This window comes from Mytilus trossulus, chromosome 6 (assembly GCF_036588685.1).
Source record: "Mytilus trossulus isolate FHL-02 chromosome 6, PNRI_Mtr1.1.1.hap1, whole genome shotgun sequence".
Lineage (NCBI taxonomy): Eukaryota > Metazoa > Mollusca > Bivalvia > Mytilida > Mytilidae > Mytilus > Mytilus trossulus.
In genome coordinates, this window is record NC_086378.1 from 72475303 (window position 1) to 72491076 (window position 15774).

Consider the following 15774-nt stretch of genomic DNA (forward strand, 5'->3'; position numbering starts at 1 on the left):
CTAAAATAACTGAAACTGGTATGCATATAAATCAAAATTTATTATTCTTCGATTCTCGTATGTTTCTTGCAAGAAGTGTCGATCTCCATTTTTTTCTAATAAAGATCGCACATGGACGTATCTATTAAGTTTACGACCTGAGTGCAAGATCATTCTTGTAGTACTTGGAAAAAAAACTAGTCTACAGTCTGTCGTTGCATATGCATTTTTTTGTAAAACCGGCTATAAAGTAACATTACTTTTTTATATTAGAATAAACATTCAAACGAGACATTGCGCAGCAATCATGTATTTTACAACGAATACATTTTGATCACATGAATTTCCTATTCATCTCAGGTGAAATTCACGTGAAAAATTTGCATGTGAATTAACCTTAAACGAACTTCTACACTCACACGCAAATGTTCACGTTATTTTCATATGAATTGAGGTTCATATGAACATTATATGAATCTACTGTTGTATTACACCAAAGGAATGAATTACTCGTTTGGTTATGAACGGGCCGGACCATACGAGTATTTGGACCATTAGGTATAGGTATTTTTTTTCAAATATGCATTAGAAACGTTTCAATAATACAATAAACTTTTTTACATTAAAAATGTAATAATTTTATAATTCAAAGGCTATACATATACATTAAATATAGATGCCACAGTCAACTGATCTTAGTTTTAATCTCTAGCTGTACTTTTGCATATATATATAGGATGACATTTACTTCCACACGTTACCGTAGCTTTTTTGCATTTGCACGTCTTGTTTGTGCACAAACCTTTACATTTACAACTTTTGCTTGCAAGTGACAATTAGACTAGCATTCTTTGCAGCTGCGTGCAGTGATATCAAAGTTGTATCAAATCGTAATGACGATGTTCAATAAGGAAACGATACATACATCTTATTGTTTCGGGCTTTTTTAAGATTTCAAGTCAAAGTAATTGTTTTTCTGTTGACTTACGATTGAACAACAATAATTCATTGATTTGTTCATTTGTCTTTTAATGTGTAGTTAAGTTTGTTTGATGAATATCTGTTTGGACATTTGAATTATTATTAACGTTTTTCAATAGCATCGCAATGTTTTAATATAATCCTCAAGTAAGGTATCACCAGAGCTTCAGCATCATATATATATAACTAAAAAATAATTAACATATCTATCTTCTATCAAGTGAAGCTTTCAAGTTCATATAAATATCGTAATTATATGTGTTAATGGTCGAGCATTGGTGTCTTTAAAATAAATCGATTGTTCTCGGCTGATGAAGTTTGAATTTGAATCCAATATTTTTCGTAATTCCCGTTTATTTTTTACCGTACAATGATTGTTTTATTTACCATTAATGCTAAGATATCGTGGTTGGAAAAGGATTTTGTGCGACCTTTTGTTTTGACTTTTGTATGAGTGATAAGTTTTATTAGTAGTTTAACTCTTTAAACTTTTTCTTAAGCAAGCTGATCTAATCGGATATCTCGAAATTGATGAAAATATATTAATGATCCCTCAGCATTACGTGGTCAGCCGGATGGATTTATTTGATTTTGAATCGGAGATTTATATTGGTCAGTCTAAATATGGCTTCATTAATGACACAGCTGGTTTAAAATACAGACGGAATCAATTGTCCAATTTCCCGCTTACACTGTAAGGTCAAGACAACTAAAAGTTCTTTATGTTGATAAAGACTCTCTAATTATAAAAATATAACCATAAAATACTAAAATGATACCACGTATTTGACAGTGAAGTTATCTGGAAACCATTTGTGAATCTTAAACGTCATTTGGGCAGAATGAAAAAGTACATTTGCTAGCTATTCTGCTGTTTATTAGTTTTGATTTGATCCAATCAAAATTGATTTGAGGTCAAGTTACAGAAAATAGGCTTTGTTATAGATTTTTGGTGTAATTTGAATACAAATTGGTCACGTTGTACTATAACTGAAAATCGAAGAGGAAATGCATTCAAGAGTAAGAGTAAAAATTGATACTATAAGCCAGAGAAGCATAGGCTGAACATATTGATAGGTTATGGAGCTCCCCGTTCCGAAATATTTAATTTGTGTTTTTAAATCGCGGAAAAAAGCTGACAATGTTGATAGCTGTACCCCTATTTGTGACATTTTTACCTATTTTGTCTGTTTGTGTTATTCACACATCGTTCTCAAAATAAAGGAATTTGATGTGACTGTCGTACAACTGAGAGTTTTTGCTAGCTAAAAAAATATTTTTGTAATTTTACTTTTTGGACTTTTACCTTATATTTGCTTTGCTATAATTTGGATTCCCTAATAAAAAGAAACGATATCTAGAGTATCCTAAATTTGTGGTATTTGGTAAATGACCTAAAGGACATACGATATAGTTACAGGGGAGGTAAGGACGTTGCTAACGTTAATAGTTATTTTCGCGACGTCAAACTTTCGGGAAAAGATTCAGTTATCGACTGATTTTGATCATTCAAACTTATTTAACTTGGAAATGAGTTCATGGGCCCCTCTTCTTTTTTAAAATCCCATTTGGTTTCATTACGCGAGAAGATAACGTGTGCCAATTTTCAGGAAAACGTAAATAGTGCAATTCTTTTCAATTTGATAAATATACAGCAAAAAATTAAGGTTTTTTTTTATACATTCATGAACATTTGATTAATATGAGTTAAAAAGATAATAATAATTATTAATAAAAAATGTATAAATTTAGGATACTTATAAATTACAGAAATTACAAACTATTCAACAAAAAAAACAATTTGTGTGTATCTTCTAAAACAAAAAAGTTATGTCTTTCTTTCGAAAGCGAAAATCCGAAATTTTAGCAAATATACAAAATATCAACCTCATTTTACTCAAAAAGTAGCACATGAATGTATGTTTTCATTACATATTTGATTTTATCAGGTAAACAATAGTCTATATGGAAATTTTTATCAAAATGTAAATACGGGATCAAAACAGTATCGTATTCCCTTAACGGGCCATTGGAAAGAAAAATGGCTTTTATGGGGCAAAATATTTTATTCTGGGTCATACGGGAACGAACATCTGACAAAAATACCTAAACCTGACCTAAGTACATCCTTATTGTTTTTTAATACTCCAATTACCAATTTCTAGTTCAATATGTAGTCAATAAATAGTTCTTCCAAAATAAATGCTGTTGATTTCCGTTTTATTAATGTAAAATAAAAATAGTGTCACCGACATCGTTGTTACGCTAAAGTGATATTTTAGGTGAACAAAATACCACAAAACCTTGAAAAAACATCTTTGCATCGCGTTATGAGCCGTAAAACGTTGGTTTTCAATATCAAAATCTGAGGCATTGCCCGTTTACTGTTCCTTTACAGTACATATTTTCGAACATAAGAATTTAAACTGTTGACTTTTATATCGAATTCTACCATTTGTTCTAACGAATGTGCATTCTCTGAATCAAGCAATTTTTTTAGAAATAAATAGACGAAAAACGAAACTCTTATACTGAATTTGACTACATTAACATATTTTTAGTATTTTTACAGGAATATTGATGATCAGAAAATTCATGAACACTCACCCTGATTTCATGTCCCGCAGAACGTCAGATCCAGCAATCAGCACAAACCGCAGACGTTTTTCATTGGCCCAGAAATAAGGATGTCTGAAATATAATGACGTCAAATATCTCTTCTAACAAGCATAATGTAATATGGTAAAATTGAGATTTAGACCTTTAAAATAGTACACAATGTCGATAACATTCAGAGAAAAAAAACATGAATTATCGTATGAACAGATATATAATTATAATGTCTTGGAAGTTTGTTTGCTAGAAAACAGTCAAGAAACATTAATATGAATGAAAAAAAGAAAGCAACTTACTTTAAAATCTGTTCCATCGATGGTCGTGTTGATTGTGGCATTACTAACATATCATTTATAAGTCCGTTGACCTCATCACTTATATAAGTCATTTTAGGCCAGTTTTGCTGGAGACTAACTTGTATTTCGAGATTTATTTCTCCATATGGATGATGTCCACCCGACAAGATGTAATGTAATATCATTCCCGCTACCTAAAATTCAAGCACCATATGATTATTATTCAATAACAATACTATCCGTTTTATTTCAAATCAACAGAAAATGAACATAATTGAGGAAGTAATTTGAAAAATATTAGTTTCATCTCAGATATATTTTTTTATTTTTTTTATTCATTGCAAACATGTACCACGCATATACCAAAAAATATCCCTTTTTTTTGGAAAAAAGTTTCAAATCTAAAATAATTGTAAATGTTATAAATAAAGAAAAGTCTTCTCACCTGGATATCGGATTTCATGGAGTAAGGTTCAGTTTCTGTTATAACTTCTGTTGGACTCCAACATGCTCTATCATCTGTAAGAAAAGTAAATGACATACCTCAAAAAAACAAATTTAACTTCAAACAACACTTTTGAAAGCAAAAGCAACAAAACATATTCAAATAAACGATATAATATTGTTATATTCAAGATACGTGTACTTGGTTAAGCCTTTTGAAAATGGGGCTTTACAAAAGATTATATAAGAGGGACAAAAGATACAAAAGGGACAGTCAACCTCCTAAATCTAAAACAAACTGACAACGCCATAGCTAAAAATGAAAGAGATGATGCTACGATGATGTGTAAGCACATACTAACTCTGCTTCAAAGTCTATTGAACAAACTGAAAATGGTTTTCGTCATAAACGAAAGACTCTAATAGAAATAATAATGTGTTTTTGATTCCACCATATGTTATGTATATAGACAAAATGTAACTTAAAATAAACATATTATATTATTTCGATTATTTAACGATTTAGATGCAATTTAATAAAAACTTTAAAATGATAGTCAAATACAGTATTTGCTTTTTCGAAAAGATTAGACACTTACGTTCCACTGCTATAAGACCCATGAATTTTGCTTTAGCTGTCTCTGGTTGTAGAAAACTGTATTCACTCAACATTAGTTTACCCTCTACATCAACAACTATGTTAGAAGGCTGTAATGTTACAATTTATAATAAAGTCTTTATAATGAAGCATTTCTTGAGGATTTCAATATAAAGATGAATTTGTGAAAATATCGTTTAAAACTCTTATAGATTTTGGCAACATAAAACGAATGATGCTGTGCACATGGCTTATATGATGGGTAATCGTACTATTCCGAATGAAATCATCAAAAGGTCTTCAATTTATTATTTTGACACCTGTTTTACAACTATGATACTTAATGAATATCATAAGTATGTGGTCATCTTTTCCGGTTAAAATGTGTGTTTTATCATTAAAGGGAGACCAGTCTAATCAGCACAGACTAATAAAGAATGATTTACACGAGCCAAAATTCAAAAACATTTGGAGTAATATGACGCATGCATTCCTATCTTAGAAAAGAACGCCCTGGCTTAGCTATGTTTTGTACCAAATCATTACTGGTAAATCAATATTCTATGTTTTGTTAAATGTAACAATGTTATGGGGAAAAAACATACCATCATGTTACCGTGCTGCAAGCCAAGTCCCTCGTGTATAGATGAAAGGCCTTTGAGAAACTGCCAGGCGAGTTTGTTGACAACCATAGGATCTGATCGACTATCTGATTTCAGTATAGACAGGTATTCACTAAGAGAATACTCGGGTAAATTCATGGCGACATAGCATCGACCACTTTCGAACGCAAATGTCTGTAAAAAATTTAAAAAAGTAAGCCTATTAATATTAATAAGGAAAATCCACTTGTTAATTCATGATTCAATACTTAAACTTTATTTTAAAAAAAAACAGTTAATAGAACCAAAAGTAACACTAAGAGTTAATAATTATTTACGGTTTTGCGGGGGGAAATATCAAAGATAAATTGAACTCACAGATTTTCAATCCGTACCGTTGTATTTTTTATTGTAAGAAAATTTAGTAGTTGAGACGCTATGGAGCCAGTTATGGTAAGTTCTATCCGATACCATTTTATTTTTTTCATATTTTTTAACAATCCTGGTGAAAGTTTTTATTTTTATTTCATCTGTATGACCACATAATCTTTTTATTAAGATAATAACAATATGTATCTTTAAGATTTGTTGCCGACTTTACGAGTGAATTCTGATTTGTATATAATTCAATTAGTGGAGGTTAAAATATAACGGAAATGGTCATTGCGCGTATCGGATATAAATGTCATTTGCACTTCAATTGAAGCAGACAAGAAATTCTCCTTTATCCTTGATTTTCTTCTCGTTTCTGTGCCTCGTACAAAAAACGTCGATATTCCTGGGAATTGCATCGCAATGTATATATATAGTAGTAAACAATTTGTGACGACGGATTTTCTTTTTCTTTATTGTTTAGTCACAGCAAGATTTTAAAAATCTTATTTATATTTCCTTTTTTTTCTATTTTAATCATACATACCATTACATTATCATTGGCAGCGTCATAAATTTAACATATTAAAACAACAGTAATATCAAAAACAAATTCTTAACAGTTTAGGATCTAATGAAATGGAAAAAAAATATGATTGAAGTGTCAAATACAAACATGAAGGAACTAAGCATGCACACAATGTTGTATTTGATCATCGAAGAATGCAGAAGCAATATATTGTTCCTGAAAAACTAACAACTTTTTGATAGTTAGTTAATAATAACATTAACGATACCAATTTTCCTGCACTAGATGCGCATTTCGACAATACATGTCTCTTCAGTGATGCTCGTGGCCAAAATATTTACAATCCAAAGCTTATATGAAAGACGAAGACCTATAATCTAAAAGATCACAATACATTAATACATAAGTAATAAATAAATCAGCTTGCCTCTTCCCTTTTTGTAATATTATAGAAATTTTGACTAAAATATTTGTCTATAGCTTTATTCGATGACAAAAGCAGTAAGTCAATTCAAATATCGAAGACTTTTTTATAAATCAAATTGAAGTTAACAACTGTTCTTAGCTAATTCGTATTCTAAATTTAGTAAGTACATCGTTACATCAAAATCATTTACACTATTTTTCATACCACGAAAGAAATGGCTACTTTTATTTTTTCCATTTCCAAATTAAATTTTAATCGCTTATTAGTAAGTATTTAAAATCTCAAAATATCAATGACGTGACGTAACAAACACTAAACTGGCAAACATGCAATCAATTACGCAACTGTCAAGCACCAATTTAAAAGAACAGAATAAACAACATTTAATTTGTTTTCAATGAATTCTTTGTTTACAATATCGTTGTCTGTAAAATGAACAACTTTTAATATGAATTTTAGTGCTTGTTTTATAAATCATTTTTCCTTTCCCTTTCTTGTAATATTTTAGGAAACATATGACTAGAAATGTGTACTTTATGTTTAGCCAGTGAGGAAAGCAATTAGACACAATGGGAACATCCGAATGGCTTTTGGGAAATGGAATCGAAATAATGATGGATGGATTAATAACACGACAGTGTCCGGAGAGAGGTGAGGAAATGAAAGATGGCAATTTCTGAAACTCGATTACACTTTCAATTAGAAAATGAGACGTATGCTATCTAAATCGTGATCAAACGAGTTTACGTTTTGGCAGTAATTCATTTTAGCCTGGCATGATGTCATTTCGAGAAAAAAAATGCAAAAATATACATAAATAAAACAACAAAAAAATATCCTGTTTTGAAATTCTTATTTTCAATTATTACATAAAGTCAAATCCTTGTCACTGGTTGTCTTATGTCCTATCTAACTGTATTATTTTTGTTTGTTAAGCATTTAGTATTTATAGCATAGCTTTGATGAACTGCGTTCATTTATTTTTCTAAATTTTAATGATGTGCCGCTTGACATGTGTCCTTATGTTTAGATTAAAGATATGAACGATAGTTGATATGGTCAAGGATTTAGGTCTATACAAATCATTGATGTAATAGATAAGAGAAATTTTCTATCATCTTCGTTGTCTTTGTCGTATATTTTGCGTTCTACCTATTGTTTAGATTATATATATTTACAGAGCATTAAAAACATTCTATGAAAGAGAACCGGATCAGACTTGCTCAATGCGTTAGTTTAGCGATATCTAGACGTACAGCGTATATCTAGTCTCAACCGGAATCGTCAATCAGCGACTATCATATTAACATTAGGCATAAATGTTGTGTTTTTTTTTTTATCTAATACAGAAGATGAAACTAAATTGGTATTCCTTTTCGAATATGTCCGATATATTACATCATGACAATTCACAAACAGTCTTTGTTAGAAGTCAACAGGATGTTACATTTATACCCTACCGTCCTTTGAGAGACGTGATGATAATTTCAAACAGACGTTTTATTTTTAATTCATTTATTCGTTTTGGAGTGTAGTGTGACGTTTATTTTCGCTAAACAAGTACACATTTTTATTTAGGGGCCAGCTGAATCCCTCCTCCAGGGGCGGGATTGTCTCGCTGAGTTGAAGTAGTGGTCTTGGGTTGTATTGTGTCCTTTTTTCGGATTGTTGTCTCTTTGAAACATTCCCTATTTCAAGCCTCAATATTAAACTAACATTTGTAAATGTTTTGAATCTTCAAAATAAGACACGCTTGAAACATTGGAAAGCTTTGAGAGTATTTTGTATATAACTATTTCCAAAAAAAAATCATTATGCTTCAAACACGAATGTATTATCCTATTGTGTGTAAGTGATTGCAATTTATGTTTAAATGCAAAAAAGCACTGATTAACTGCACAGTTTGATGTGATCATTAGAGGTCGTATTAGTGGTTGTTTTCTGGACATTTGATTTTCAGAAAAAGTTTGGACTTGATTGTTTTAATCTTACAAAGAGACACTATCCTAAAATAATCTGAGACGAGTCATTAGCCATTATCGAGCATTCTTATAAAAGTTTACTACAAACATTCAAATTCAAATCAATTGACTTGACATGACATAGTTATCAAAGGTACCAGAAACCCTTGATTTAATGCAATGAACTTTATTACATCAATTCAAATATTCGAAGCTAACCAAAAAAGGTTCAATAACTGCTTGGCCGTTGAATTTCCTTAACAGATGATACAAATTAATATAACTCCAGAAAATCTAAACAACTGAAATTGTTTGTCAAAATAGAAAGTTTCAATGTCATTTAAGAGATAAGTCACAGTGATATTTTTGTCAGACTGTATGTTACATATTACTATTGTGTAACCTACCCGATACTTCACCAGAAAGTAATGAGAATTTCGAGGTGAAGTGATACTTTTTAGAATGTCCGAGTTGATAGTCCGAGATGTCATATCTATAATATGAACAAGAACTTCTGATCCGTCGGTAAGAAAACCAAGTACTGCATTTGTATCCCTGGAACAAAAATTGAGACAGCGTAAGTTTGAATATAAGAAGATGTGGTATGAGTGCCAATGAGAGAACTCCATATCACGTCAAGATTTGTAAAAATAAAAAATAAACCGTTATAGTTTATAGTTCAGCCTTCAACGGGTTGTATTGGCTCTCACCGTCATATAAAATCCGGGCAACTGTTATAACCTCAGACTGTCAACAAATCTAGAGTTCTTTCTAAAACAAATTAGTTTGCCAATTTAAATAAAAGTGTACTGCGTGTTAATATGTGGCATTGTATGGTTTATTTTGCAAGGATTTCAGTAATCAACTCTTGAAACGGTGATATTGACAATTTATATAACTTTTACTAGACGGACATATTTCCTCACATGCTTGCGAATTCAAGAATATCACCAATAACGTCAATGAATGTATTAGAATTTGGACATGCGGCTGTAAGATGATACAGCAATAACACAATACATTCATTTTAAAACTGTATTACTACTCTTTAGAAATGTTTCAGATTAAAGTTCTTTTACATCTATTTTTGTTCCCTTTGGTTGCAATATGGCATGTCTTTTGTGGTCAATAAACTAGTTTCCTATTAAATGATATGTTATTCCAAAAAAAATATGTCTGATTAGAAAAGTATTTACATTTAGAAGGCAGGAAAAGGTATGACGATTTCGTCACGTGATACTGTTATAACAAATGGGTTGTTTCCAGCTTTAACTTGACAGAGACAAACGCATTTACACAGTTGATAAATCATAAATTGTTTACAATATTTCAGCATGATGACGACAATATTAATCACGCGTGACTGAAGCTATTGTGAACAATGAATTATAAACTTCCAATTACGACCCGAAATATATTGTTTAAAATCTAAAAGAGAATTTAGTAAAAGGCAATTTTACCATAAACATGCAGTTAAAAATTTACAAAAGACAAGCCTGATGAAGCCTAATACTTGTCCTACAGCGTGGGTAATAGGTTTGATGTTTCAAGTTCAATTAAACTGTTACACTATTTCTTGAACTGCTACTTTCATCCTGGCAAATTTGTAATCTTACAAGCAGCAGATAGAATACAACAATTATTCATGTTTAAAGATTTTTGCGTTGACATTCAAAATAATTTTTTTAACATAATATATTTAAATCAAATTTTGAAAAATGTAAAAACGTCCATGTGCACCTGAAAGAACAATTTTACGTTTGCCACATGTGGCTATAATGTAAAATTTATATTTTTTGTTTGCCTCATATATTATTTATTTTATGTTTGAGCATAAATCATACCATTTTGAATTTTTTTCTAGTTTGAATTGTTTTACATTATCTCATGCTTGAACCATTTATACATATGCTGTCATTATTGAATTAAAAAAAGCAGTGAATGCGTTTGGGTGTCTTTCAGTGAAGTATTTCCAGAATATTAATGTTCTAACAAATAACTAGCATACATACGAGTAGGGAAAGAGATATGTCTCGGTGTTAACCGGAATCAAAATGTTGTCTATTCGTTTCATGCTCGTTGCTGGTAGGTTTCTAATTTCCATCAGCTTCTGTCGCCATCTGATGCTTCTTTGTATCCATGGTTGAATGGTATTGTTTGACTGTGCATATTTGTGTGGAGGACAGACTCCATTATCTTGCACTCCTGTTTGGACTATACTTGGTGAACGATTGTCTGTACTGGTACTCTGCATATGATTTTTGGTCTGGATATTCTGGATTTGTTGTGCTAACTGGTACCTGTATTTCTCACAGAATGTTGGTTCATAAACTGGTTTCTTTATATGATTCATAGTGTTAATCTCTGTATCATATTCTTCAGACAGGAGGTAAGGGTGCGGTTCTTCATTACCTGATCTCGCGATTACAGGGTGACTTGCAGCTGGTCTAGTACCTGGTGTAAAATCATACAAATCAGGTATGTTGTCTTCTTGTAAATTGCTGGCGGCTATTCTACCTGTTGCTGCATCTTCATTTGTCACGTTAACTGTGTTTTCGTTCAATTGAACGATATCATCGACCGTTTGTTGTTCATTGGTATGCTGGAAAGTCGTTTTCAAATCCGACACGAATGATCGTTCTAGTTCATGCTCAGAAATTCCGAGACAAGAAGCATAGTAGGGAATGTCATGGTAATATAACGATCCATATACCGGTCCTCTCTTTCGAACTTCATTGTATTGCTTTTGCCACTGATAACTTGCCAGTTTCTTCATCTCACTAAAGCCAAAGTCGACAGTATCCCTGTCATTATCTGCGGTTGAAGAGATATCATGAAAACCAGGAAAAACATTAGTTTGATTGTAGCTAAACTCATGACGTGGTTGTTGTTCCTCGGGTTCTCCCCTTAGTCTAGATGGATACCATACGCCTTCATCAGCAATATCTAGATTCGCAACGTTTCTAAGAATACTTTCACCTAGATCACAGTTTTGCTCTGAACAGGTGTTGTTACTAGTCATTAATGGGTTCTCATGGTTGCCTCTTTTGATAAGAGCTCCTAGGGGTTTAACAACAGCAATGCTATTGACCTTGAATTCTTCCATTTTTGATTTAATTTCCGCCCTACGAAAATTTGTTGAACTTAAATACGAATTATCTGTTTCATTTGTATTGACCTGTCGATTTAAACAGTTCCTTAGCGACTTACAGCTATCTTGTCTAGTACAATTCAAGTTATTTTCCGATGTCTCTTGCAAATGTTGGTTGTCGGAATCGAAACACAATTGGTCGCTTATAATTTCTTTCTGTGTGTTATGCATTACATTGCTGTCAAATCTTATGAAAAATGGAGCAGCATTTGGCTTTAGAGTATTGTTGGTAGTAATAACATTACTGGCAGTGGTATTTGTCTCCGTAGCCTTTGTATGCTCACCTTTCTTGACATTGCTCTCGGATGGCTTGGATAATATGTTTGGTGGGGGTTCTATGTGTTGACTTGGAATTGAACAATTCGGTGGCAGTGTGTCAATGTTGTTGGAATACTTCATGTTGTCTAAAAACACCGACGAAGGTAAACCTCCAATGAACTTGCTATTATCGACCATATGTGGTTCAGTTTTAGACATCATGGAATCGTTTCTCAGCCAGTTTTTGACAGCATCTGATTCGCCAAAGTTCCCAGAGACTGGTTCTGTTTGTATATGATTTGTTGGGTGAATATATCGATGAGCGTAATCAGTATTCGACTGTCTGTTGTAAGCTTCATCAACCACTGGTTGAGCATTCTTCATATAACTGAAATTTGTTAAATTCGGATTACAAAGTTTCGCCGTTTTTGTTTCAGTGTTAATGTTTTTCTGTTCATTATTTCCAGGTTTAATGTTAGATATCAATTCCTGTTGTTGAGGCTGTGCCGTATATGTACTTTTTCCTATGTCCGATTTCAAATTGACCGTCTTAGTTATTGTAGTAACCACATTTGGACTGGTCTTACCTACTTGTATCTTGGCTTGTTCGTCTTTATTTTCATAAAGAAGGGGCACAAACTCTTTGTCTTGCCAATAGGTCATCTGTGCTTTGGAAAATGTATATTTTGCAGTGTCTAGCGCACATTCTATTGCTTTTTCTTTGTCGTCTGTAGTAGCGAAACCAAAGTCTATGCAAGTATTCGATAGAGCGTTGGCATCTCTATGTATCTCCCCTGTGTTTTGAAATGACTCTGTCGACTGAGTACGATCTGATGAATGTTGATAAGAAATACCTGGTGTATTTCCTACATGTAAATCCAGGGTCTTATTGTCATCGATATTGCCTCCTGACTGATAACTGTACCTTTCCAATTCAGTTGGTGTCGAACTAGTACTTCTTGCTGTCCATTCATCTGGGCATTCCTCAAGATACCATTCATCAAGCATAGGACTAATGGAATCGTTTGATTTTCGCCTTTGTTCAATCGGGGAATTCCTTTTGGGCGACGTATTTGGATCTAGACTTGGAAAATCGTCTTCATAATCGCCTCGTTTATATTTGTGTTTTTCTTTAAAACTGCAATGCGCAGTCGCGCTTATTTCGCAGTCGTTTGCCAAACTGTTAACTGGTTCTTCGATACTATGTTTAGGAATTATTTGGTTACTAGCTACATCAGCCCAACGCTTGCCGCTTTTTTGTTGGTCGATTGTAACTGATTGAAAGTTCTTGCGGCCTGGATGTCCGACTTGACTGTCAGTTTCAAATGTTTCAGGTCGTAAATTAGCTTTTTTATTTTGAACAGTGACCCATTTGTCATTTCGAGTTTCTAATTGAGTTTCACTTGTTCCGTAAACACTTTGAGCAGACACTTCATCCAAGAAGTTTTTTGACTTAGCATAACGACGCGATTTGGATGTTCTAGCATTTTCGGTTACATTTTCGTATTTCAGATTCTCATTTTTGTCTGTATGATAAAAGTCTTTAATTTTTTCCACATATCGATTCATTTCAATATCCATTAACTTAGAACGGAGGATAACTCTCGTTTTTTCTTTTACTTGTTCTATATTTTCTTCTCCTTTCTCATCGCAATTTATTTTTTCACTATCACCATCGCCTTTCGTTTTCACTTCTTGTAATTTATTTCGTCGCTGCTTCTTTCTTTCACGCTTCTTTATTTTCTTATTTCTCTCTCTTTCTTCCTCTTCAAGAAGTTCTGCCATCTTTTTGTCTCGATGCTGTTTTTGTATATCATTGAAGGATTCCCAAAATTTGTTCCAAATTTCTCTTGCGCCCTCAAATTCGACACACATCTTTTTGGTGAACTGATCCCGTAAGTGACTGTAACATGCAATTTTTGAGTGGTTCTTTTCAATCCATGTTTTACCATCCGATATCTGACTCGCACAGATTATTGGGAAAAAGCAAGAAATCAAAAGCTCATAGTTTTTCCTGTTAGTATCAGAATGCAGTTTTAATGCTTTCAAACAAAGCTCAAAACCACGTGACTTTATGTATTGCTGAACAAATCTGTCATCGATAAAATCTGGATCTCTGTGAAACATGCATTTGCAGGCAATATGAACCATTAGTAAGGTTACGTCCTTCATTTTTAAATGTTTTTGAACAACTGACATCACACTTGGTAAAGTTTTCAGTTTATAAAGTACGTCTCTATACTCGTCAAGTGCAGTAAGCTTTTGAAACACGTAAAGTACAGCAAGTAGCAATTCCTCTAGATCCTCTTCACCCATCGGACTTTTAATCCGATCCAATCGGTTCTAAAACATTTGTTCAGTGTAATATTACAAAAAAAGAGTAACACAATACGAGTGGTTTTTTAAGATGAATACTTGTAATCCCGCGCATTCCAAATAATGATGATAACAATAATATAAATTAGCAGCATGACAATAAATTAAGAACTTCAATTTTAAGGGAGATTAAAAAATCACAACTCGAGGAAGGAAATTCAACACATTAATTGGCTGACGGAAAAGACAAATGTAAAGAATACACGTAAATACATTTATCCCCTTCGATATCACCAAACAAATATTGCATAATTTTCCTTAAATATCTGTGCTCGAGGTTTATTAATTGCTAATAAAATTTCAGATTTGGACATCGGTAAACTACTTTTGCCTCAGATGGAGCAGGCGTCTAAATTGACTGAATTTTTAATAATTTGTCAAAATGTAGATTTTTAAAAATATGTGACGATAAGTATGTGTTACATAGCCTTTTGAAGGTAGATTCATGGTATACCGCCATCTTGGATTGTACAATCACAGTACAAAATCGGTCTAGTAATTTGCTCCAATCTGCAAATTCGGAGACAGAATAGCAATTTAATGATTATACTATTTATTTATGTAAAGAAAACTTGTTGATTTATTATATTAATTAAAATATTTATACAAGTATCAAATACTTTGGTTTTTAAAATCATTTTTTTTTAAATGAGCCATTTAAGGGCATACGATACAGTTACAGGGAAGGTAATGACGTTGCTAACGTGATTTGTTATTTTCGCGACGTCAAACTGTGACATATCGGGAAAAGATGCATTTTTCGACGGATTTTTATCATTCAAACTGATTTAATTTGAAAACGAGTTCATGGACCCCTATTTTTCAAAACGGCATTTTGTTTCATTTTGCAGGGAGATTATGTGACCCAAATTTTATAAAACTGTAAATAGAGGATTTTTTTTAATTTTGATAAACATGCAGTTAAAAATGACGTTTTTTCCTCAATTCATGAACATTTGATAAATATGAGTTATTTCTGAATAAAACAATGCATACTTTTTTAGGATATTTATAAAATACAGAAATTACCGATTATTTAACAAAAAACAATTTGTGCTTATCTTTTATAACAAAAAAGTTATGTCTTTCTTTCGAAAAAGAAATTACGGCCACAAATCTGAATTTTGAGGAAATATAGAAAATTTCGACCTCATTTTACTCAAAAAGTAGCACATGGAGGTATA

General features: G+C 32.2%; 1 protein-coding gene across 1 annotated transcript in view; it reads right to left on the minus strand.

Annotated features, from left to right (window-relative positions):
• Positions 1–15774, minus strand: part of LOC134721808 (uncharacterized) — a 30050-nt gene that overhangs the window by 3029 nt on the left and 11247 nt on the right. Inside the window, exons 8-14 of the mRNA XM_063585037.1 lie at positions 10818–14557; positions 9213–9360; positions 5520–5711; positions 4916–5024; positions 4318–4391; positions 3873–4066; positions 3568–3651 (exon numbers count right to left, since the gene is read on the minus strand). Coding sequence (XP_063441107.1) covers positions 3568–3651; positions 3873–4066; positions 4318–4391; positions 4916–5024; positions 5520–5711; positions 9213–9360; positions 10818–14557 — 4541 coding nt within the window. The remainder of the gene's footprint in view (positions 1–3567; positions 3652–3872; positions 4067–4317; positions 4392–4915; positions 5025–5519; positions 5712–9212; positions 9361–10817; positions 14558–15774) is intronic.